The sequence below is a fragment of the Megalopta genalis genome, unplaced genomic scaffold (genome assembly GCF_051020955.1).
Source record: "Megalopta genalis isolate 19385.01 unplaced genomic scaffold, iyMegGena1_principal scaffold0037, whole genome shotgun sequence".
NCBI lineage: Eukaryota > Metazoa > Arthropoda > Insecta > Hymenoptera > Halictidae > Megalopta > Megalopta genalis.
The window spans coordinates 602501-626360 of NW_027476106.1; the positions used below are offsets into that span (position 1 = coordinate 602501).

The following is a 23860-nucleotide window of genomic DNA, read 5'->3' on the forward strand; positions in this document are numbered from 1 at the left end:
AGAAAAAGAGTCCGTCGCAGTTATTAATTTATGTGAATTATGCAAGTCGCAATGGTCTATTGACTATTATTATTCTATTTACTATTACAATTATTATTAGTCTAATTATTCGATTAATGGAATGAAACCATTGACGTATGAAACTGTGACGCTTTCTTACAGTTAACGTAGGGATAGTTTAATTGATCATAGAGCGTGTTTCTGGTATGACATGTTAGCTCATTAGAAGATGCAAAAATGTTCGCGCGGACGTAAATTTAGTTGAAATTATACCATTGAATAATCGCGGTAATAATGTGCGTTGAACTCTTTCCGGTATCCGTGATCGATATCGATAATAAGGCGGCCAAATTAGGAATCCGTATTCCAGTTTGCAACGTACTATATATAATATTAAATATTTATAATATAATAATTATATATTTACAATATATTTAGACAGAGTGTCCCAAAATTATGGTGCTTCCTGGAAATGAGGCGTAGCCAAGGTCATTTCGAGTAACTTTCTCCTTTACAAAAATGTTCGCCGAGGCATCGTTAACGAGTTATCGACGAAAAAGCAGTGACCAATGAGGGGCGAGCTCGACTGGTGCGCGGCGACCGAGCCAACGAACGCGCGAAGCCCGGTTCCGCTGATTGGCTCGGCCGCTTAGCGTCGGCCTAGTGCTCGCCTCCGATTGGTCCGCGTTTTTCGTTAATAACTCGTAAACGAAGCCTCGTAGAACATTTTCGCAAAGGAAAAAGTTGCTTCAAATGATCTCAGGAACCCCTCATTTCTCGGAAATACCACAATTATGGGGCAGGCTGTATATATTGATATACGTCCGAGATATTTGACGACTCCGCTATTAAATCCAAGACACTTTTAATGGCCGCGCTACACGCATGTACAACGTGTTTCTAAAAGGAAAGGTTCGGTGCGAAGTATACACCGAGATCGCGTGCAATAGCAATGCAATAACAAATTATTCGCAGGCAATAGCAACGAGTTATTATTACCGAGGTAATAAATAAACGCGCGAGGCGATATCGTGCTTGCGCGAGAAACGCGTCGGCGGGTATTTAGACAAATATAAAAATGATCGATCGCGGTTTGCGCGAAGAAACGCGAAAGAAAAAGAAGAAAATAAAAAAATAAAAAAATAGCAGAGACAATGGGCACGTCGGGCGAGAAAAACATCGCGGCGGATAGGCCGCGCTCGTATGCAAATGAACGGGGCGATTAATGGAAAAAGGCCGCGATAGTTGAATTCGCCGGTTTATCCGCATTGTTTGGCAAACGGTTTCGCGCGCGCAACGTTAACTTTCCGCCGTCAACTTGGCATTGTTCCGTGAAAACGCGCCATGGCAGGGGGAGAGGGAAACGGAGCGGCGGGCGCTGCTCCGGGCCAGCGATTCTTTTTTGCCGGAAAGAGCGAGATTAAAGAGACGCGGAGGATGGGACCGATATCGCGGGCGCTAATTAAAGCCCGGCTAACGAGACCGTATCAATTAATGGAAGCCGTCGATTAATCGCCGCCGGGGACGCGGCGACAATTACTTTTCGGTGGCGCTCGGTTGTCCGCGCGGACGCGGACGCGGACGCGGACGTTTCCAAGTGCATCGCCGACACGAGTTCGTTAGCGTCATTCGACGCGGCTCCGCTGATTAATTAGGCAACCGGCGCGCGGGCTTATTTAAACGGGAAATTAATGAGCGTCGCGCGACGCGCCCGACGGAGGAGAGCGACCCGCGAATAAACAGCAAAACCGCGGCGGCGGCCGCGTGGCTGCCATTGTTCGACCGATCAAACGCGACACCGGCGCGCCGACCCGCGCCGCCCCGCTTCTTCGCCTTCGATCATCTTCGCTCGGACAAAAGTTCTCTGTCATCGACTGCCTCCTACGCCGCGCTGTTTCCTTCTTCTCGCAGCTGCAACGAGGACCGGGCTTTTCTTTGTCTTCGGGGAATTTAATCCGGCAGGAAGAGGCAATTTCTCTTCCTCGTACGTACATTCTGCGTTTACTCGCCGATCGACGCAGGTCCGAGCCTTGCGGTTTATTTTTATAGTTATAAATTGTCCGCAATTATAAAAACGAGCCGCAAGGCTCGAATAATTGTATTTCTTCTTCAAAAATTGTCCATTTTAGTGGACGATCTGAGCGTCAGTAAGGGAGACATTACTGTAATCTGAGCGTCAGTGAGGGGGTCATTACTGTAATCTGAGCGTCAGTTAGGGAGACATTACTGTACAGCAATGTCTCCCTTACTGACGCTCAAATTGTCCATTTTTGTGGACAACCCGAGCGTCAATTAGAGAGACATTACTGTAGTACCCGTTTTCTTAATTCGCTCGTATTTCTCCGAATATTTGGCACCGGAATACTTTCCCGATTGTCGCAATTTTTCCTACGACTCCATAATTTATCACCTAGTCCGTAGAACGTTTTCCCAAGCTTCCCAATTCTTTTCCCGGGCCGTACTATTTTTTATTCGACGCTCTCGTAACGTTTGTCGCAGACTCTAAAACGACGGTCCAGGTTCTGCTATTTTAATAGCAACAATTATCTCGATAATTTGTTGCGGGGGATGAAATTTTGTTCGCAGGTCTCCCAAGTCTTTGGAAGGTCGTACGATTTCTTTTCACAAGTCCTTTAACTCCGCGGCAGAACTTCGATATTTCTCGCGAATCCAATAAGTTTCTCGCAAGAATTAAAACTGCTCGTTTTTATAGCTTCCGATTGTCGACAATTATAAAAACGAGGCGCGAGACTCGAATAATCGTGTCTTCTCTTCCCAAATTGTCCGTTGTTTGTAAGCACGCTATAATAAATTCTCCCCAATTGACGCTCAGATTATACGGTAATGTCTCTCTGATCGACGCTCGGATTGTCCACGAAAATGAACAATTTCGGAAGAGGAGATACGATTAATTCGATCCTTGCGGTTCATTTTTACAGTCACAAATTGTCAACAACTATAAAAACGAGCCGCAAGGCTTGAATAATCGTATCTCCTCTCCCCAAATTGTCCAGTTTTGTGCGCAATCTCAGCGTCGATAAGGGAGACATAACTGTACAGTAATGTCTCCCATACTGACGCTCGGATTGGCCACTAAAGTGGATAATTTGGGAAGAGGAGACACGACTATTCGAGCCTTGTGGCTCGTTTTTATAATTGCGGACAATTTATAACTATAACAATAAACCGTAAGACTCGAATAATCGCATCTCCTCTCCCCAAATTGAGCCGCGCGTTGCGCTTCGCGCCGCGTGCAATTCTTCGCACGTTCGCACCCGCTTGTAGATCGTCCCCGAAAGAGACCAGATTACGAGCGACGATCCCCGAACTTGCCGAAGATTAATCGATCAGGAGACCCACGCCCACGCCCTCTCTCTCTCTCTCTCTCTCTCTCTCGCTCTCCCTTCGTCCCCGCTGCCAGCGACGCAGTAGCCACCCTGCGACCCGCCATTTGATTGCGCATCCAAAATTTACGAGCGGGACTTTCGCCGGGGTCATAATTTTCCTCGGTTTTGGGAATGAATTCGAACATTCGCGGACGGGATCTTCCGCGTGACACCGGGGCCGCGAATAAATCCTCGATCACGACCCTCGTAAATCCTCGACCCGCGCTGGCAGATTCGCTCCGCACGGATTGCGGGGTCGACGCCCATTTCTACGCATCTCCGCCGCTTCTTCCCTTCGACCCTACGGGTCTCGAGGATCGGGCGCGGCGGATCGGTTCGGCGATCGACGATCGAACGTAATCTATCTTCGAACGTATCTTTCGATCGTTTTCAAACTGTTCTCAGCGAGTTCAACGTCTACCCCGATAATACGAAGGTCGCTCGTTCGCTTTTATATACAGCGGGCCACGAAATTTCGCCCTAATTCACCCCTCGTTCACCCTCTAGAACGCGATAACCTTTTCGAAACTGGACCTAGCGACTCGAATGGTTTTTTTTTAGGTGACAGAGGGACTAGTCGTCTACTGGACGATGACTGAAATGCCTTTCTTGCTGGAATTTGTAATTGTTCATTTGCTAATAATACAACACAAATATAATACAGTGATTAAGAAAAGCACCTAGCGGATATAAAATGTACTTTATGTGAAGAAGTGTAACTGTATGTGAAGTCGCGGAGATACTGTCTGACTGATCGTCTTCCAGGCTGATGAACGCCTCTGTAGTCCTCTGGGAAGTGTCTTGAACTGGAACATGCAGTAATTTTATACTAAGTTCCTTAGATGCAATTAGGCTGCCATCTCCACTATTCCTTTAGGTAAATTCCAGGTAAAAAAGAGTCCTATATATATTGTATATATATGCTGTGTGTCGTTGTATATACTAACATTTTTTTTTAAATTTTGCTATTATAGTTCGGGAAAAGGAGACTCGAACAATCTTATCTCTTTTCTTCCCAAATTGTCCATTTTCGTGCACAATCCGAGCGTCGGTTGCGGAGACATTACCGTAGCCGGAACGGCGGCCGTTTATGGCACCTCCGAGTTTGTCGAATCTAATGGAACGTTCGCGGTAACCGACGCCGTCGATATTCCTGCGGCATCTCTTCGGTTCTAAAGAGATAGAGAGAAGTCATCCTCGGGATTGGCCGCGCGGATTTCGGCGAACGATCGCGGGGTCGTCGCCGATTTTGAGCGCGACTTCGCAAATCGCGACAACGTTCGCGACCGACTGCGAACTTTAAGGTTAATTTTACGACTGTTCGAGCCTCTGCTCGTTCTTATAGTTGCCGATTGTCAACTTTTGTGAAAACGAGCCGCGAGGCTCGAATAATTTTCACTTTTCCAAATTGTCCATTTTTAAGTATAATCTGAGCATCAATTGGGGAGGGCTGGGCAGCCTCGCGCCATCCGAGCTCGCCTCTCATTGGTCGGCGTTTTTCGTTAATAATTCGTGAACGATGCCTCGGAGGACATTCTTGTAAAGGAAAAAGTTGCTTCGAATCACCTCAGGAACTCCTCGTTTCCCGGAAATACCATAATTCTGGGACACGCTGTAGATCGATTTTCGGGATCCCACGCTCCTCTACACAGGGTGTCCCAAAAATGTCTCGCAATACGGAAATGTGGGGTAGCCGAGGTCGTTCTAAGTAACTTGTTCCTTTCCTTATCATAAACAATAAAAAAGGAGCGATAATTCTTCCAACAATATCGTGTCCGAATATCAATGCGAGTCACTGTACGTATTTCTGAGGAACGCGCGAGATTTAACTGTTCGCGAATGCATCGATCGTTGCTAAAAATCGAAATTATCCACTCAACGGTCCCCGTGCGTCACGAACAAAATTCGAAACTACAGCCGTCGGTAGACGGAAGCTTCGTCGATTGTGACGTTAAACGAAAGTTCCGTTATACGTCGGTTGAATCTGCTCGCAGCAATGTTCCTTGGTAGAGAGGAACGGCGACACCTCGTAGATTAGCAACGTTGCCACATATAGTAATGTCTTTCCAATCGACGCTCAGATTGTCCACAGTAATGGACAATTTCGGAAGAGGAGGTATCGTCCGTTTTTCTTCACGAGCTGAAAATTCGGGAGAATTTACTGTATTCGAGAATAGAGTCAGGCTGCCATCGAACGAAATTGTTTCAGCAAAATAGACGGCGAATTCGTGAATTTATTTCTCGATTCTTGTCTGTCGGCCTGTCGGTCGACCCCGATAAAGTTGTTTGGACCGGTCGAATCGATTCGGCTGATTCTCGTTGAAAGAGGATTACTATTAAATTAGGATCGCGGACTGCTCGATCCGGCGGCCGAGCAGTGGAATCGCCTCGACGTCGAAACGCAACAGGCGTAGATCAAAATAAGTGTCCCGGACGGCCAAGAACGGGGATTAGCATAATCCCGAATGGAAATTACGACTGCAGAGAAACAGCGTGCGACATCGGGCTAATTTATACGAGGACCGTAAACCGTCGTCCCTGCGCGACCAGTATAGTCGAACAGCGAAATGGGAAAAACTCGCGGCTGCGAAAACGAAGCGCCGCGAGGCGGCTTCGAGGCGGCTTCCGGGCGATCCAACGACGTCCGGACGGCGCGCGTTGTCGCTCGTTAGTCGACCGTCGTCGGCCGTCGACCGTTCTCCGTTAGTTGGTTAGTTGGTTAGCTGGTCCGGGAAGCGTCGATCGCGCGGAAACTTCCTCGGAAGGCTCAAAGTGTTCGGAAGTCGAAAGTTCGAGGCCGCTTTCGAGGAGTCTTCTCTCGGTCGTCGCGTCGCTTTGGCTCGCTTTACTTCGCTTTGCTTCGCCTCGCCTCCTCTCCCCTCCCCTCGCCACGCCTTCACTCCCCTCTCCTGGCGATTAAGTCCCGGCGTCGCCTCGCGTCGACTCGCGTCGTCTCGCATCGCCCCGAGTCGGCTCGCGTCGGCTCGCTTCGTCTCGCCTCGCCACGCCTCCTCGCACCGCGCCTCGGCTGCAACTTTTCCAGGAGAAGGAGCTGTTCTTCTCGCTTCCGTTCTGCTCGAGAACTCGGCCTCCCTGCCTTTCGACGCGCTAATTCGCGTAATTTGCATGCAACGCGAACTCTCGCCGTCGACTCAACTTTCTCTTTCTCTCTCCCTCTCTCTTTCTCTCTCTCTCTTTCTCCCTCTCTCTCTCTCTCTCTCTCTCTCTCTTTCTCTCTCTCTCTCTTGGTTACAAGAGAGTCGTTGCACCTCGATGGTTTAGCGTCTCTAGATTTATAGTCAGCGTCTCGTTGTTTGACCCTTTGCAAGGATTTAGAGCGAGCGAGCGAGAGAGAGAGAGAAAGAGAGAGCGAGAGAGGGAGAGCGATAGCATTTTGGCTATTCCGCATGCTCGTCAGGGTGTTTATGAGCGTCTACGAGCGCGACGAAGCCGCTCCGAATGCGCGTCGACGCGCCCGGAGCCAGATGGCTCCGCCAAATTGATTCGGCAGCTCGTCCGGATCGATTTGAAATTCAAATTCGCGCGTCTAATTTTCCGAAGGGCTGGCTGGCTCCCGGTCGTTGAACCTGCCCGGCCCGTTACGCGATTAGGTACCGGCGACGTCTCGCGTCGCGACGGGGCTGGAACGCGCGCGCGCGCTCGTTTTTGGCTCCGTTTCGCTGCCGAAAAAAAAATCGAGCTTCGGTGCTTGGCCCTCGTCTCTCGTTCGTCAAGTTAGAAACACACGGATGTAAAGGCGAGTTACAAAGACGAACAGACTCTTCGGACAGAGACTTTTCGTCTGTTCCGCGACGTTGCCCCGCGACGGCCTCTCGGCGAGCCGTTAACCCTTTCGGTACGAGCGCCGGATATATCCGGCATCCATCCGATGACCAATATGGACGAGTGCCGAATACATCTGGCATCCATGTAAGCCATATTTCTGACGTATTAGAAACTATTCTAATAACCGTTTGCGTCCCAAGCAGCGCTATCATCACATTTTTGGGACACCCTGTATATACAGTATCAGACTCTGTACAGTACACATCAGACTCTGCCGTTCAGAGAAATAGCCTCGCGCAGAATTCAGCCGTACCTAAAAGGTTAAAGAAAGATTTAGAAACGAAATTAAGCACAGTCGTTACTTAACGCTTAAGAAAATCTTCGTACAAAAGTGGACTGACCCTGCGTTATGTGCGCATTTTCGGCGCGGCACCCCGTACAGTGTGTCACGGCGAACAATGCGCTCGTACCGAAAGGGTTAATCATCGAGACATGAAATCCCGAGCAATAATTCCGTCTCGGACACGGGAAGCCGTCGCAACATTTTTAACGCACGCCTCGCAACGGACGTCGTTACGCGCGAAACGTTCGGCTTGTGTCTGCCGCACGCAAAAACTCCGCATAAATCTAGCCCCAGCTCGGCGCTCTCTCTCTCTCTCTCTCTCTCTCTCTCGGAGCGCCGCTCTGGAATCGTGGAATCGCGTCGCGACTACAATTTCCGGTGAAAAGTGGAAAAACCGTTTCCCCCATTGTGCATTACAAACAATCGAATAGGACGGGAGGGGAGCGAAGAAAGAGGGAAAGAGAGCGAGAGAGAGAGAGAGAGGGAGGGAGGGAATGCTCAATGGGGCAAGAATTCGCGAGAAATCTCGGAATTTGTATTCAGCCGGCGCGTATTCTAATACTCGCATATTTCTACGGGCCGTAACGACTGCTGGCCCGGTGTGGCGTTTCCCGTGATGTATCGCGGCGTTCGCGGCGTGTGCGTGGCTCCGAGCCGACCCACATTGCGCCTCGAATATTATTAAAACATCGCGGGACTCGGGGAATAAACGGGCCACGCCGCGCCGAGAAATATTGTCGCCGTTGCTCGCAAATGTAGCAGAAATTCGAGATACGGAACGCCGCCGGTCCGATTCCAAGCGTTCCTCCCCGTGTCCCCTTTCTCCCCGCTCCTCTTTCCGGCTGCCGGATCATTCCGGATCCTCCGATTTTCGGTCGCTCGCGACGCCGATCGTTTCAACGGGATCAATTTTTGTGGACTATCTAAGCGTCAATTAGAGAGACATTACTGTACTTCGATAGATTTAAGGGTGTCCCGAAAATGTCTCGCAATCCGGAAATGGGAGATTCCCGAGGTGATTCGAAGCAACTTTTTCCTTTGCGAAAACTTTCTCCGAGGCTTCGTTTACGAGTTATCAACGAAAAACACTGACCAATAAGTGGCGAGCTCGGCCGGCGCGCGGCGGCCCAGCCAACGAGCGCGCGGAGCCCGGTTCCGCCCATTGGCTCGGCCGTCTCGCGCCAAACGATCTCGCCTCCGATTGGCCACTGTTTTTCGTCGATAACTCGTAAACGAAGCCGCGGATCGCATTTTCGCTGAGGAAAAAGTTGCTTCGAATCGCCTCGGGAATCCTTTACTTTCGGATTGCGAGACATTTTTGGGACACCCTGTATACAGTTCTCGGGCGGACATGCCAATCTTATCGAAGGTAAGGCGGGGGATTCCTGGGTGTCCGGAGGTAATCTTGAGAGCAATAGGTTCGCGTTACACGCGACTCGCCGCGACGCAATCTCGAGAATGGAAAGGCCGAAAGGGGGCGCCCTCGCGTCGCGGACGCCCACCGTCGGGAATTTACGGTGGCACCGAAGTGACTCTCGACCGTGAAAACACCGGGAACACTCCTGTTAAGTTAAGAGGCCTCGACGAAAACGAGCAAACGACAACGAAATAGGCAGTTGTCGCGCGGCTGCCAGAGCGCGAACCTCGAACGGCGCTGCGACGCCAGAAATTTTGTTCTTTGGAACAATGAAAAGAAAGCAGCGGAATTGGGTCTATAATACGATGGAAGAATCCTTGAATTGCTCGTTTGAATCGATTCGGCCGATCTAAACGAACTAAATGATGAATAAAATGAACGATAGTGTGAAGCAAGACGACATTCCAACGCCTAACCTAATCTCACCGGATAAACTGTTATAAACACGCCTAATTAAAAAATAACTGTTTAATTTTATTAAGATTCGCAAGAGCTACGAACATCGAGGAAATCTTCTATACCTAATTAAAAACGACTGCTCAATTTTATTCACATTTGCAAGTGCTACGAATATTGAAGAAGTAATCGATGCTATATATGTTTGCTTCGTAATTTTTAACCGAACGAAGTACTTGAATTTTATGAAATTTTTTAGGCTCCTGGCGTGGTCGTGGAATTGTTAACGTTACGATTGACTTTCTCAGCCAGACTCCGAGCATCGGTAGCAAGCAGGCTCCAGTAAGACGATCGAATATTTTTCACTTCCGCGCAGCGCCGGTTTAATCTACTTCGAGTCGGACTATCGCGTTACCGTCTACGCGATGGAATTATAAACTAGCCGCGCCACGGATAGACGGGTGCAGCTGCACCCTCCAAGACTCGTCCGGTTTTTCCACGCGGAGCGCGCCGTATGTGTCCCGATAAATATTCAAAGTTGATTCCGACGAATCACCCCGTCCCGTGAAATCGCATTTTCCGCGTCTTCTTTCTCGTAGAATTTCACGTCCGTCCGCAGCGTCGCTACTCTCTCTCTTTCTCTCTCTCTCTCGCTCTCTTTATTGAACTCTTTCTCTCTCTCTCTCTCTTTTGAGCTCTCTCTCTCTCTCTCTCGCTCTCCTTTGAACTCTCTCTCTCTCTCGCTCTCCTTTGAACTCTCTTTCTCTCTCGCTCTCTTTTTTGAGCTCTCTATCTCGCCCTCTTTCGCTCTCTCCCGCGCTCTCTCTCTTTTGAGCTCTCACTCTCGCTCTCTTTTGCTCTCTCGCACCGCTCTCTCTCGCTCTCTCTCGCTCTCTCTTGCTCTCTCTCGTACTCTTTTGCTCCCTCTCGCTCTCTTTTGCTCTCTCTCTCTCTCTCTCTCTCTCTCTCTCTCTCTCTCTCAGAAGATCTCGGCGGGCCGCGTCGCTGTCCGATATTCGCGTATTCCGGTCGAAGAACGTCTCGCCGGCAGCCGGCACTCCCGTCGGAACGCAGTTCCGCGAGCGAACGATCGCCGATTCTGCCGTACTCTCCGCGCGATCGTAAACGCGGCGCTAAAGGAATAATTAGGAGCGAACGCGCGCGGCACGTTGAACGGCTGACTCGGTAAACGGCTCCGAAGTAGCTCGCGGACGATTAAGCGCTCCCCCCACCCTCGGAACGCGTAACGCGTCTTAATCGCGCTCGATAATGCCGCGACGATAACGCGATAACGCTGCGCGCTGCGTTCTCGCGCCAGCTGCGCTCGCCGCAACAGACGCGACCCACGGCGCTCGCCGAATTCTCCGCGATGAACGCCCCCCACTCCTCGCACTTCTCTTAACCACTTACCCGCCGTCCCTCCACTCCGCGCCTCGCCGCGCTCTCGTTTCTTCGTCGGCTCGTGCTTCGCTCGCTTCCGGGGCTGACTCGTCGCTCGCAGACTTTAGGACAGAGCCGAACTTTGCCGATTACGAAACCTACGCGCGCTTAGGTTAGTCCCGAACGATATATAATACTACTATTATAATACTACAATATGATACAATATGATACTAAAATACGATACTACTCGATTTCTCGGCCGCGAGAAAGACCGCGCGGCGAAACGGCGCTCGCGAGACGCAGGCTTTCTTCCGGTCTCGGCTCGGAACCGGCTCGATCGATCGCAGCGCCGCGAATCGTGGTTTCGGGCGGGGAGGGGGGGAGGTTGCTCCGGTCGCTGCAGGCTGGACGCGGCTTGTACGGTTTAATTAAGCCGCGAGATGTTGCCGTGCGGCCGAGCGTCGTAAATATTCGCGGAAGGCGGGGAACGCCACGCCCCGGATCACCGAAATACCTCGAAACAAATCTCGGCGCCGCGGGCGCAGGATTACGTTCCCGTGCCAGGATCTCGTGTCCCGTTGTCTCCGCTCGCGACCCTCGGACCGTAGACTCGATCGAGACCCGCCTCGTTCGTTACCGTTTCGAACGCGACACGCCGCGTTTCGCTCCGACGAGCAAAATCGTGCGAACTTGCGACAACGTTTCGGAGCAGAAACTATTTCCATGAATAGATGGAAGAGGCCGAGGGCGCGCCGCGACGATCCACGATCGGACGCGGTCGCGCCGAAAATAGCCGTGGACGGTCGCAGAGCGTCCCGCAACCGCGATTACTCCTGCAGACTCGGTAGACTAATTTCCGCGAGGCATCCCGTGCACGATTTGAAATTCAACGAACACGTGCAGCATTTCGCGACCGGCTGCGGTTCGCAGCGGTCTCCTGTACAAAAGTCGCGGGTAGACGCGGAGTGGTCACGGCGGTCGGGCCGGGAGCCCGCGGTTTTCGAACCGAGCCGGAGCGAGCCACGGAGCGAGTCGGCCCGAGTCAAGCCCGACAAAGGTGGGCCACTCGCGCAGCGCCGCGGCTTTCGAATCGATTCCCGTAGCCACGGATCGTCGTGCAGAGTGCAGAGGACCCGCGCGCGGCGCGCATAGCGGGACTGGTCGGTCCGTTTGAAATCCAATCATCTTTTAATTACAGGCGAGGTTTATTCGAACGCGTGTTCCTATGCCTCTCTCTATCGCTTTCTCTCGCTCTCTGTCTCGTTCTCTCACTCTTTCGCTCTCCCTCTCTATCTCTCTATCGCCCTCTCTCTCGCTCTTTCTTCCTCGCACTTTTTTGCTCTCTCTCTCTCTCTCTCTCACATTTTATCTCGCTCTCTCTCGCATTCTTGTGCTCTCTCTCGCTCTCTTTTGCTCTCTCTTGCTCTCTCTCTCACTCTCTTGTGCTATCTCTCGCGCTTTCTGGCTCTCTTTTGCCTCCCTCTCATTTTATCACGCTCTCTCTCGTATTCTTGTGCGCTCTCTCGCACTGTTTTGCTCTCTCTCGCTCTCTCTCATTCTCTCTCGCTCTCTTTTGCTCTCTCTCACTCTCTTTTGCCCTCTCTCTCGCTCTCTCTCTCTTGTTCTCTCCCGCTCTCTCTCACTCTCTTTTGTTCTCTCTCTCTCGTTCTCTCTTGCTCTCTCTCTCTTTTTCTCGCTCTTTTTTGCTATCTCTCTCTCTCTCTCTCTTTTGTTCTCCCTCTCCCGGTTCGAGCCACCGTCGCGTTCGAACGATTTCGACGCTCGAAACCTTAGTCGACGCGCACGCATCACGCTCGGGGCGTCGCGACGCCTCGCGTCGCGACGGAACGAGCGACGACCGCTCGCCACCGTAAACAGAGATCTAACTGGGTTAATGCGCATCTGCATTACGCTCGCGAGGGGACACGACCGACGCATTGAATAACATTTGAATGCATTATGATCGGATAACGATGACGCCGCCGGTGAACAGCGCGAATTAGTCCGGCCGCGAGCCTGCGAGCGCCCGGACAAAGTGTCATTGTTTAATGCCCCGAGCTCCTCTATTCCTGCGGAGCTCGGGCCACCGAGGCTGCATCGCTTCGCTGCTCGGCCCTCTAGCTCTCCGATCTTCGCCGAAACTTGCCGTTCCCGTTGCCGATCGAAATCGCACGCGAGACCTTTCGCAAGGAATTTCGTCGAAACGGCGAAAGGTTGCAGCCGCGAAAGGTCGAGCCTCCTGGTGGCGTTCCTCGCATCGATCGCGATATCAGAGACGCGCCCGTTCGATCTTCTCCGGACGGTAAGATGCGGCGTCGTTCCGCGAAATCCTTGTCATTCGCGGCTATACAGTTCGTTAACTATTCAGGCGCGCTTCGCGGACGCGGACAGATGCGGCGGATCGTTCCGGCGCGCGCGAGTCCCGGCCGAGGAGCCGGCCGTTCTTTCGATAATAATATCATTTGCTCGCGTCGAAAATTGTCGTATGTGTCTTGCTCCATGAATGTCCGTCGCTTCATAAATTTATTTATTAATAACTATAATGAGTATGAATATTCATTTATTGATAGTTATGATAAGTATCAATATTTATTGATATTATTATTATTGATTGACATATTGTTATTTATTGATAATTGTGAGTATCAATATTTATTGATATTATTATTATTGATTATTGTTTGATATATATTATTATTTATTGGTTATAATTATCAATATTTATTAATAATTATGGTAAGTATCAATATTTATTGATATTATTATTATTGATTATTGTTTGATATATTATTATTTATTGATTATAATTATCAATATTTATTAATAATTATGATAAGTACCGATATTTATTGATAATTATTTATTTTTAATTATGATAATGATCAATATTTATTGATAATTATGATAAGTATCAATATTTGTTGATAATTATGATAAGTATCAATATTTATCGACAATTATTTATTTATCAATAATTATGATTAGAGATAGCACTTGATGATCGACATTTCGGTCGAGGTTTCGGCGACGCGAACGCCTCGCGAGACCCGCGTCGTCCTCGTCGTCGTCGATCATCCGCGCTGACGTTATCAGCCGAAAGCCTTCTAAAAGCAGCGGACGATACGCGCGCTGATTTCGCCGGCGATTGCGGCGGGACGCACGGCTCGCGGCGTCGACGCGAACGAGTTTCAATCGCGCGTCTTCGTCTCTGTTTCTCGGCTGCTCGGCGGTCGCGCGAACGGATCGTTAACCCCCGGCCCTCGAGAGTTGTTCCCGTGACAACAGCACCAACAACGGGGCCCTCCTCGTACTCGAAACTAGTCGAAACTGTTGAAACAAGAAATGCCCGCCTGCGAGGGACGCCGGTGGCGCGACCGGCAATCCCAATTTGCAGGGCGGACTCCGAAGTTTTCCGGCGAGGAAACTGCCGGAACCGCTCGCGCGATTACAGCGAGCGAGCGAGCACCTCGCCGAAAGAACCGAGTCCTCCTCGTTCCCTAATTACCTAATTAATTGCGTTACCCTTCTCGAACGCGTTCATCTTCCCGGAAGAACGATTCCTAGAAAACATTTTTTTCAACGTCTCGCTGCCGCACCGAATCTATAGGATGTCCCAAAAATGTCTCGCGATCCAAAAGTGGTGGGTTCCTCGAGTCGTTCGAAGCAACTTTTTCCTTTACAAAAATTCTCTCCGAGGCATCGTTTAGGAGTTATCGACGAAAAAACAGTGACCAACGAGAGGCGAGCTCGGCTGGCGCGAGGCGACCGAGCCAATGGGCGGAACCGGGCTTCGCGCGCCGGTTGGCTGGGCCGCCACGCGTCAGCCGTACTCGATTCTTATTGGTCGCTGCTTTTTCGTCGATAACTCGTTAATGGTGCCTCGGAGAACATTTTTGTAAAGGAAGAAGTTGCTTCGAACGATCCGAGGAACCCGCCATTTCCGGATTGCGAGACATTTTTGGGACATCCTGTATTTGTTATATTACGAAACAAGGTGTGCATATTCGTTTCGAACGACGAAAAGCGCGCGAATCTGTTCCGGGGAAAGTGTTTCGAAAGACCTTAGGTTTCTTCTCGGATTGTCGGCCAGACGGGACTTCGTAATTCGTTTACGCGCGACTATTTCGGTACGGCTGATCGTGTAAGCGCCCCTCGTTCCGCCGTAGCCGCCGCGAAATAAAGTCGACGTAATAATTATTACCGATTAGCGCGCATCGTCGCCGGCCGATCTCCGCGCGATTTGGCGATCCCCGCCGAAAGTACCCGAGAGCCAGGCACCTTTCCTCGGCGAACGAGAATGATTTTAACGGAATGATTTAAAAAATCAATTAGTTATTGGCAAAAATGTGATAGAAATAATCATTATTATATTTATCAATAATACTGCCTCAAACTTAGTTTATTATAAGCTTCTTATCCTAGTTAATATTGCTGATTACCAAATAATTTTTAATTTTCCATTATAATTCTAACTTTAAATTTAAATTTGTTCAACCTCATTTTCATGTTTACCAATAAATGAAAGTTATTATACTATCTATTGACAAACTTAAATTTTTTCATCATTAGGTTAAATTATCCTCCAACTAATAATTTAACTTGATATGTTCATTTATATTTTCAATTTTATTGTATTTTTTGAAATTATATTATTAACTCTATACCCATAAATATATAATTTGCTCTATAGATTAAATCTAATTTAAATATTTTAAAATAATTTAATTAATGATTTTAAAAAACAAATTAGTTATTAGCAGAAATGTGTCGGTCCAAAAAAATCGGTCCATTCGAACGAGACACTTTCCTGCCCGATAGAGAGAACTTCCGGAATATTACGCCGCGCGCAGGCGGCGGGATTAACGTGTCTCGGGACAGGAAAGTTCACCGAGTCAGTGTCGGCCGTCGCGCGGTTCATCCGCGAAACTTTCCTCTCAATTTTCAGCGCACCGAGGCGCCGCGGCGCGTCTCGCACGATTTCGCGAAATCTGACGACGTTTCGCCGAAATATCAGCTTTCGCTAATCGATGTTTGTTTGCTTGGGATATACGTATTTGGAAAGCAAGAAATAGTCTGGGAAATTGTATCGAAACGATGTTCTTTTTTAATAGAAAATATTAGTGAAAGTTAAGTGAATATTGTTGTTTAAAGAAAATGAATGAGAATGAATAAAGAATGCAAGAAAATTTGAGTTATTTATAGCTCAGAGTTACTGTTCTTTCGAATGAGTTTTAGTGAACATTTTATTGCATCGTTTCTAACGATTCAAAAGTTGTAACAGACTTATTTTTATAGTTGTCGGTTGTGTCGACAATTGCAATCGTCAAAATGTCATGAAATTTTGATATATGTCGTTCGAAGGATGCTACTATCCAGAAATCATGTAGGTTTGTCAACAGTGTTGCTATATATGTCCCAAAAATGTCTCGCGATCCGAAAGCAGGGGGTTGCTGAGTCGATTCGAAGCAACTTTTTTCTTAGCGAAAATGCGATCCGCGGCTTCGTTTACGAGTTATCGACGAAAAACAGTGACCAATCGGAGGCGAGATCGTTTGGCGCGAGACGGCCGGGCCAACGAGAGGAATCGGGCTCCGCGCGCTCGTTGGCTGGACCGCCGCGCGCCGGCCGAGCTCGCCTCTTATTGGTCGGTATTTTTCGCTGATAACTCGTAAACGAAGCCTCGGAGAAAGTTTTCGCAAAGGAAAAAGTTGCTTCGAATCACCTCGGGAACCTCACTCTTCCGGATCGCGAGACATTTTCGGGACACCCTTATGCGTCAGACCAGAGACTTATCGAGCGACGTGTTGGAACAAGAAACTCGCGATTTAATTTCATCCGAGCTCGCATCGAGAATTCTAGCGGAATCGTCGGAGAATTATTAAAAGTTCGCTCTATTTATTTCTGTTGCAGAAAGGTGCTGAACCTGTCGATAATCGAGGAGGACTCGTACGAGAAGGACGCGCTGTTCTACGTGGAGCTCGGCGAGCCGCAGCTGCAAGGAGGTGAGTACTCGGTCGCCTAATTCGTCGTCGCGCCGCGATCGAGAGTTCGCGCCGCGGCCCGGAAAATGAAAAGTCTCGCGAGACGGAAGTCGCAAAAGTTTATTTCTCTCTCGACGCCCGCGGCGAAACCACTGGGTCCGCGATATTCGGCGAGAAGAAAGCGCGCGCTTCGTTTATCCGCCGCGGACTTCTCGTTTTCTCGGCTCGCGGCGCGTCGAATAGAGGAGAAATCTCCGTTTTCTCATCGATTGGCCAGCACGGAGGGAGAAAATTGGGTGAAATTCCCGGCTGTAAATTCGTGGGGATCGCGGAGGGTCCTCCGGACCGCATATCGTCGCGATTAGGATCTCTCCCTGTCGGTGGTAAAGAAGCCAAAGCGAAAGATACCGATGCAAATTCGGCGGCGACGCGGTGAAACCGACCGCCGGAAAGTGGAAGAGGATAGAATTTTCCGCGCAAGCTTCCGTTCCGCGTGAACGCCGTATCCGCTTTAACGCGACGCTGAAGTAATAATCGGAGCGAAATATTCGAGAACTTTTGCAAACCATTGAGAGAAGCGGAGCCACGAGCGAAGCGTAAACGAACTAGAAGCGATTAACCCTTTGCGCTTGAATGGTGACATTCGGGCGCCGCTAAAAATTGTTACACAATTTTCGAAAATAATTGTAACAGCATCGGATTTATTTGTATTTAAAAAACTGTTAAAATCGCGATTATTGCATTCGATGCAATTAACCCTTTGCGCTTGAACGGCGAGTCTGAGGCGCCACTAAAAATTGTTACGCCATTTTCGAAAATAATCGTAAATAATCGTAAATAATATATTTCGTAAATAATCGTCTTTGGTTCGCGAGTGACTCGGGACACCCGGTATATCAGCTGTATAGCGCTCTAGAAAATTCTATCCTCGTCACGACCTCGCTGTACGACGTCGCGCACGCATAAATCCTGATCGATCGCAGAAATTAGCGATCGTCGACGCCGACGCCGACGGCGAACCCTCGAGGAGGGATCGACGAGTCGCCTAATTGCGCGGAATCCCCGGCTTAACGAGCGCCGACGACGATCCGATGGATGAATGGCGATCCGGTCGACGGAGCGACGCGGTCGGGCCGATCGACGTCGGGTCGGCCCGGCCCGTTCGCCGAGGAAAGATCGACGGAAAATTAGGGCAATCGTCCGCGATAATTTCCCGTCCGCGATAAAGCGGCTGGTCTAATCGTCCTCGTCGAATAACGAGGAACAACGATCCTCGGAAAACCAGTTTCGAATAATGTGCTCGGCTGAGAAAAAAAACACAACGTTCGTTTCCTCGTGACAAAGTTCAAAGTTTGGCGCGAAAGCAATAATTTTGCAATAATTTCGCGTCCGGGTTTGAAGATTCGAAAATGTTCGTTTCGATCGATTTTTCTTTTTACTCGAATTTGACAAATACAGTAATGTCTCCCTTACTGACGCTCAGATTACAGTAATGTCTCCCTTACTGACGCTCAGATTGTCCACTAAAATGGACAATTCGGGCAGAGGAGATACGATTAATTCGAGCCTTCCGACTCGCTTTTATAATTCTGAACAATTTGTAACTATAACAATAAACCGCAAGGCTCGAATAATCGCATCTCCTCTTCCCAAATTGTCCATTTTTCTGGTCAATATTACTGTACAGTAATGTCTCTCTAACTGTTACAGTTATAAATTGTCTCCCAAAATCGGCTCCGCGCTTAGTTTGTTCAAATCTGCGGTAATATAGGGTTGGCAAGAAAGTAATTTCAGTTGTAAACAAAACTGAACTGCACGGAATTTATTTGCATAGTAACCTATACGTGTCAACTGCCAAAGCTGGGAACAACAAAAATTGTATTATATTCTAATTATATTATATAATATTATATTACAATTATATTGTCATATTATATTATATTATATTATATTATAATTATATTATATAATATTATATTGTCATATTATATTATATTATATTATAATTATATTATATAATATTATATTACAATTATATTATATTATAATTATATTATATTGCTGCAAAAACCGAAACGACTTCCTTGCCACCCCAATATTTCGCAATGGACCTTCAACGCGGTACGACACAGCAAGAGAGAGACACATATTCGGAATACAGAGAGCACAATATTCCGGCATCTTTTCCACGCCGGATCGCCATTCACCGAACCGCGAGAGCGCACCGCGTCTTCGGGCGAGCGACTCGATTTCGCGTGTGCCCGTATAGATAAATCGGCGAGCACCGGTATATTTATTGGCAGGCGTTCGATTGTTTTCGGTGCGTCGAGCATAAATCACGTAGCCATCGGGACGAATGATCGCGGGGTCGTCGATCGGCCGGCTCCGGGAAAAATGAAGAAAAATGTGGAAGGACGGCGGAGGAGAAAGGAGTGGGGACGGTGGAGGGGGGGAAACGCGACGGTTCGACGACGATGCTCTCTCTCTCCTCGGTCGTTCGTCCCGCGTCGCGCCGATTTATTTACCGGCGGAATAAGAAGATAAGCGCGGAGAGCTTTGGCTTCTTTCCATTTTTACCCGTATATTCGTCACCGTCGCCGTCGCGACGACTGATTTTAATTACGCAACTTGCTTCATGCGACTTCACGCAACCGGACCCAATGCGGCAGGATGTAAGTCTCGATTACTCGATCGATATTGAACTAACGATAAGCAAGTGCTAGTAGGCTTGCGCCAGCGTAGCGGGAAAAATCGTAACGCCAGAACTGCATTGCCGGCCCCGCCTCTTTGTTTTCTGCTTTCTAAACAGTTTTGTGGCTGAGGAACGCGCGAGAAGAAAGTACAGCAAATTCTCTCGAATATAACCTGCAAAACAAAAATTGGACAATTTGAATAGGAGCCTTTCGATCAGATTATTCGAGACTGGCGGCTCGTTTTTATAATTACCGATTCTCGACGATCATAAAAACTAGGCGCGCAAGGCTCTTCTCAAATCGTTAATTTTCGTTCGCAGGCCGAAGGAAAATTCGGGAGAATTTACGGGAGAATCCGCCGCCGATTTCGGCTTCGATTGTGCAATCGAGTGGCGATCGATGTTCCGCTCGACGACGGCGCGATTCGGAGAAATGGCGGGCCTGTCTCGTCTCCCCGAGCGAACGCGTCGCTCGCGCGACGAGTGGCGGCCCCCCCTCCACGCGGCCGGGTCCGAAATCGCGTTCGATTTGCAAACGATGTAACGCGACGCGCGGAGATTGGCATCGCGGAGGACGTGTACGGCAGCAACGAGCGTCGCCTTGGTAACCAGCCTCTGGCTCGCAGAAAGAAGCGGCCGCGATTACCGGATAGAATGGGACGATTGGTCGAGAGCGGTTCTACTCGACTCGTCGTCCTCTAATCGCGGTCCACGGATGACGTCGCTTCGGGGCACGAAGCCGAACCGCCGCGGGCAACGGAAGAGCGACACAACGGTCGCGGCATTAGCCGCCGAAGGAGGCAGGAGTGGGGGGCGAGCAGGGAGGCGCGCACAGGTGGGGAGGCCACTCGACGCTCGGCTAGCCGACGAGTGGCGGCACAACCTACGCGAGAGCTCATTAAACAGTCGGCGCAACTACTCGGCGGGCTCTTCTCTGAAAACTCGGAGTCTCCGGCGAGTCGACCCGTCGTCGTTCAACTTCGCCGGGAGAGAAGAGACTTGCGAGAAGAGCTCGCGGTTTCCTCGTGACCTTGCTCGCTTATCTTCGTCAAGGTTGCTGCTCCGGGTTATCGCCGACTCGATTCGTCACGTTTCCGCGTCGCGCGAGTAGTTCAGGGCCTCGTTGCCGTTATCGGCGGCTCGTCCGACGCGCTTCTGGCTGCCTTTGCTGCTTCTATCCGAGAGCGAGGGAGGGGGAAGCGACGCTCGCGTGGAGCAACGATTGGAGCGAGTCTCGTCGAGTTCGAGGAATCGACGAGACGACTCGCTGCTATCGGGGCTGCTGCTTCGACGCTGATAGCTGGTATTTGCGGCGCGCTCTCGGTGTCCGCCGCGATTCGCCTATATACTTGTTATTGTTGTTGTTGTTACTGTTGTTATGGCTTGGCAAGGCGTTGCGACGCGCTGGAAGTAAAATTTTCACGGCAGTTTTAGCTCGGCTTTGTGACTAGAATGCGTCGCTCGCTGTGCTAAGCATATTTCGTTTCTTTCGGATCACGAAGAAGTGGTCAGAAAAACGGTTTTAAATTTTGCGTTAATTAGGCTTCGGATGCAAAGGGTTAAATTAGAATTTATCATGGGACCGAAGAATCCTATACGATAGCAGAAACCTTCCTGATTTCAACAACGAAGAGATCGTCGCGATCGGATCGATAATGGCCGAAATAAAAATCCACGACTCGAGGGATGAAATGCCTTTTTTCTCGATTCCGAGACAGCGTTAAAAGCGCTTATCGGATAGCGCGGGTTCAGAGGTTGCGAGGCTCCTCCCACGCGACGGTTAATTAACCGAACCCGTCGCCGCCGCTCTGTCGTAGCCGGAGGCGGTCAATTGCCGGCGCTGTTATCGCCGCGATTGCCGATTCCCGCCGCGCGGCACTCGCTCCGTCGTTTCCCGGTAACGCGAGGCCTTCGCGCCGTCTCTTATCTTCCCACGCGCGACCACGATTCACGGTTCAGTCACCGCCGATCCGATCGTCGCTGTCTGCTGCGCGAACCGGCGGCTCGCGAGCCGCTCGCGCGCCGCGTCACGCGTCACCGTACTCACGCTCGCCGCGATGAGTCACGGGTCACGCATCACTCACACTCGCGCGTCGCGGCACACGCCGGTTCCTCCCGTCGCGCGTCGCTCTTGGCTCGCGACTGTCGGTGGTGGGGGAACTAACGCGCGCAGACGAAGGCGAAGGCGCTCGGCTCGCGACGGAGAAGAAGTTCGACGCCCCTGGCCTATGCCGCCGTTCGAGTCGTCTGCGGGAGTCAGCGGAAAACAATCGACGCCGATAAACGAAGGCTGCTGACGGCGAAGGTCGCGACGCGACCTAGTTATCGGTGACGAATTGATAGCGCTATCGTTTCATTCATGCCGAGAAACGAGAGAGAACGGTAGTAGCGCTTTGTTACGCAACGAATCGGTATAACCTGTGAACTCGACACTTTACCATCCGTTAGAAATTTCTGCGAAAGTTTCCTGCGAGTTACTCGACGCTTTTCCAGGAGACAGAACTTCTTCCAAGCACAGAAGAAATCGATCGCGGTGTTTTTCTGGCAGAATGCAACGCGGCCGAAGTTTCAGAGAATTTTCTTTTCTTCGAATATCGAACCCGGGACGAGACGTTCTTCGATTCCTCCGAATTGATCTGTTCCTACCGCGGATAAATGCGTAAAGTTTCGCGGCCGAGAAACCGGGATTTGGTTTCGATACAAATACACGCCGTAGACTGCAGCGTTGGAAGAATAGCCGCGCGGTGCGCGCGCGACTGCAGCGCCACGGGTAAACTTTCCACCGAGTTGCCGAAATTTCGCCGGAACTTGCTCGGTTGTTGCGGCAACGGGAAATAGAGGCGCGTCTTGTCCGAGTTGCGGGAACGCTCGGATCTCGAGCGTTGCCAGCCGCGCGAACTTTCCGGTTGAACCGCGCAGCTCCGAAACTCTCTATCGGAGAATTGTCTATCTTCGATCTTCCGTAACTTCGCGTACAAAAATCTTACATTGTTCCACAGGTGGTCATTTCGAAGGGCAAAGTCTCCGCTCTTCGACCCGGATCGCGCGATACGCTACGAAATTGTATGTACACGTTTACAGGAGTTCGAAGATCGTCGACTTTTCAGTGACTATTTGTCGTTCCCCGAGTTTTACGGAGCAGCTTATTCGACGCTGAAAAAAATCGATGCGAGCGAGATAGGTCGGATAGGTTTGCGATCGGCTGGTTTGCGACCTTTCCGAAGTCCCTGGAAAACGTGGGCGCTGCGTCAGGCTTCCAGCGCGCCGCGTGATCCGCGAAATTCGATTTGTTTTCAGCGACGTGGCTGGCGTGGACGACTCCACTCCCCGGCGCCTCTTCGCTCGCGGCTCGCGGCTAGCGGCACGCGGCTCGCGGCACGCGGCTCGCGGCACGCGGCTAGCGGCTCGCGGCTAGCGGTTCACGGCTAGCGGCTCGCGGCGGCTCGCGGATGTCGCTGTCCGTCGCCGCGCGTCGCGCAATCCGTGCCTGCGACTTTTGGGCGCGACGATGTCCGCGGTTGCCGAACTCTTATCGCGTGTCAAGATAGACATAACCCACGCATGCAGGCACACGCAGCTACAATTCCTAGGATCAAGATATTCTCACTGCGGCAATTTGTAAAAGCGAGGCTACGCGAACCCACGACCGTACCATAAATCGATCCAAAGCAGAATAGCGTCGGGTTATCTGTCTTCGGTTACTTTCGAAACTAAGCCGACGCTAACATATTCCGAGCTAATCCTAGAGTAAGGAAGGAAGAACTCGCGCGAGCTGGGACGATCATCGAGATCGTTAATCATCCTATTAATGGAGCTGCGTCGACCGTACAGGGTTCGACGGTGCTCGCGGGGAGAAGGGTGCGCTAACTATGGACGACGCGGGTGATGTATCGCGTCTGTACAGTTTCCCAGGGGGTTCCGGGGATCGGATGTCTCCATTTAATATCCCGTGCGCGAATAAAAGGCCGGGCAACGGGAGAGATCGTTTTGCTGCAAATTCGATCCCGCGGATTTCGCGTATCGAACAAATATTGTTTTGATACCGATGCGATCGGACTTGGAGGGAGTAAAAGAGCGAGAGAGAGAGAGAGAGAGAAAGAGTAAAAGAGAGCGAGAGAGCGCGAAATACAAAGCGTGAGAGAGAGAGAGAGAGCAAAAGACAGAGCATGAGAGAGAGAGAGAGAGCGAAAGACAAAGCGTGTGTGTGAGAGACAGCAAAAGACAGAGCGTGAGAGAGAGCGAGAGCGAGAGAGAACGGGAGAGAGAGCGAAAGAGAGAGCGAGAGAGAGAGAGCGAAAGAGAGAGTGAGAGAGAGAGCAAAAGAGAGCGAAAGAGCGAGAGAGAACGGGAGAGAGAGCGAAAGAGAGAGCGAGAGAGAGAGCGAAAGAGAGAGTGAGAGAGAGCAAAAGAGAGCGAAAGAGCGAGAGAGCACAAGAGAGCGAGAGATCAAAAGAGAGGGAGAGAGATTCGGAGGCA

General features: G+C 50.2%; 1 protein-coding gene across 1 annotated transcript in view; it reads left to right on the forward strand.

The window, feature by feature from the left end:
- The window catches only part of Calx (sodium/calcium exchanger 3), a 182691-nt gene that overhangs the window by 29494 nt on the left and 129337 nt on the right, over nucleotides 1-23860 (forward strand). The window contains exon 3 of the mRNA XM_076527693.1: nucleotides 16622-16713. Within this exon, the coding sequence (XP_076383808.1) occupies nucleotides 16622-16713 (92 nt within the window). The remainder of the gene's footprint in view (nucleotides 1-16621; nucleotides 16714-23860) is intronic.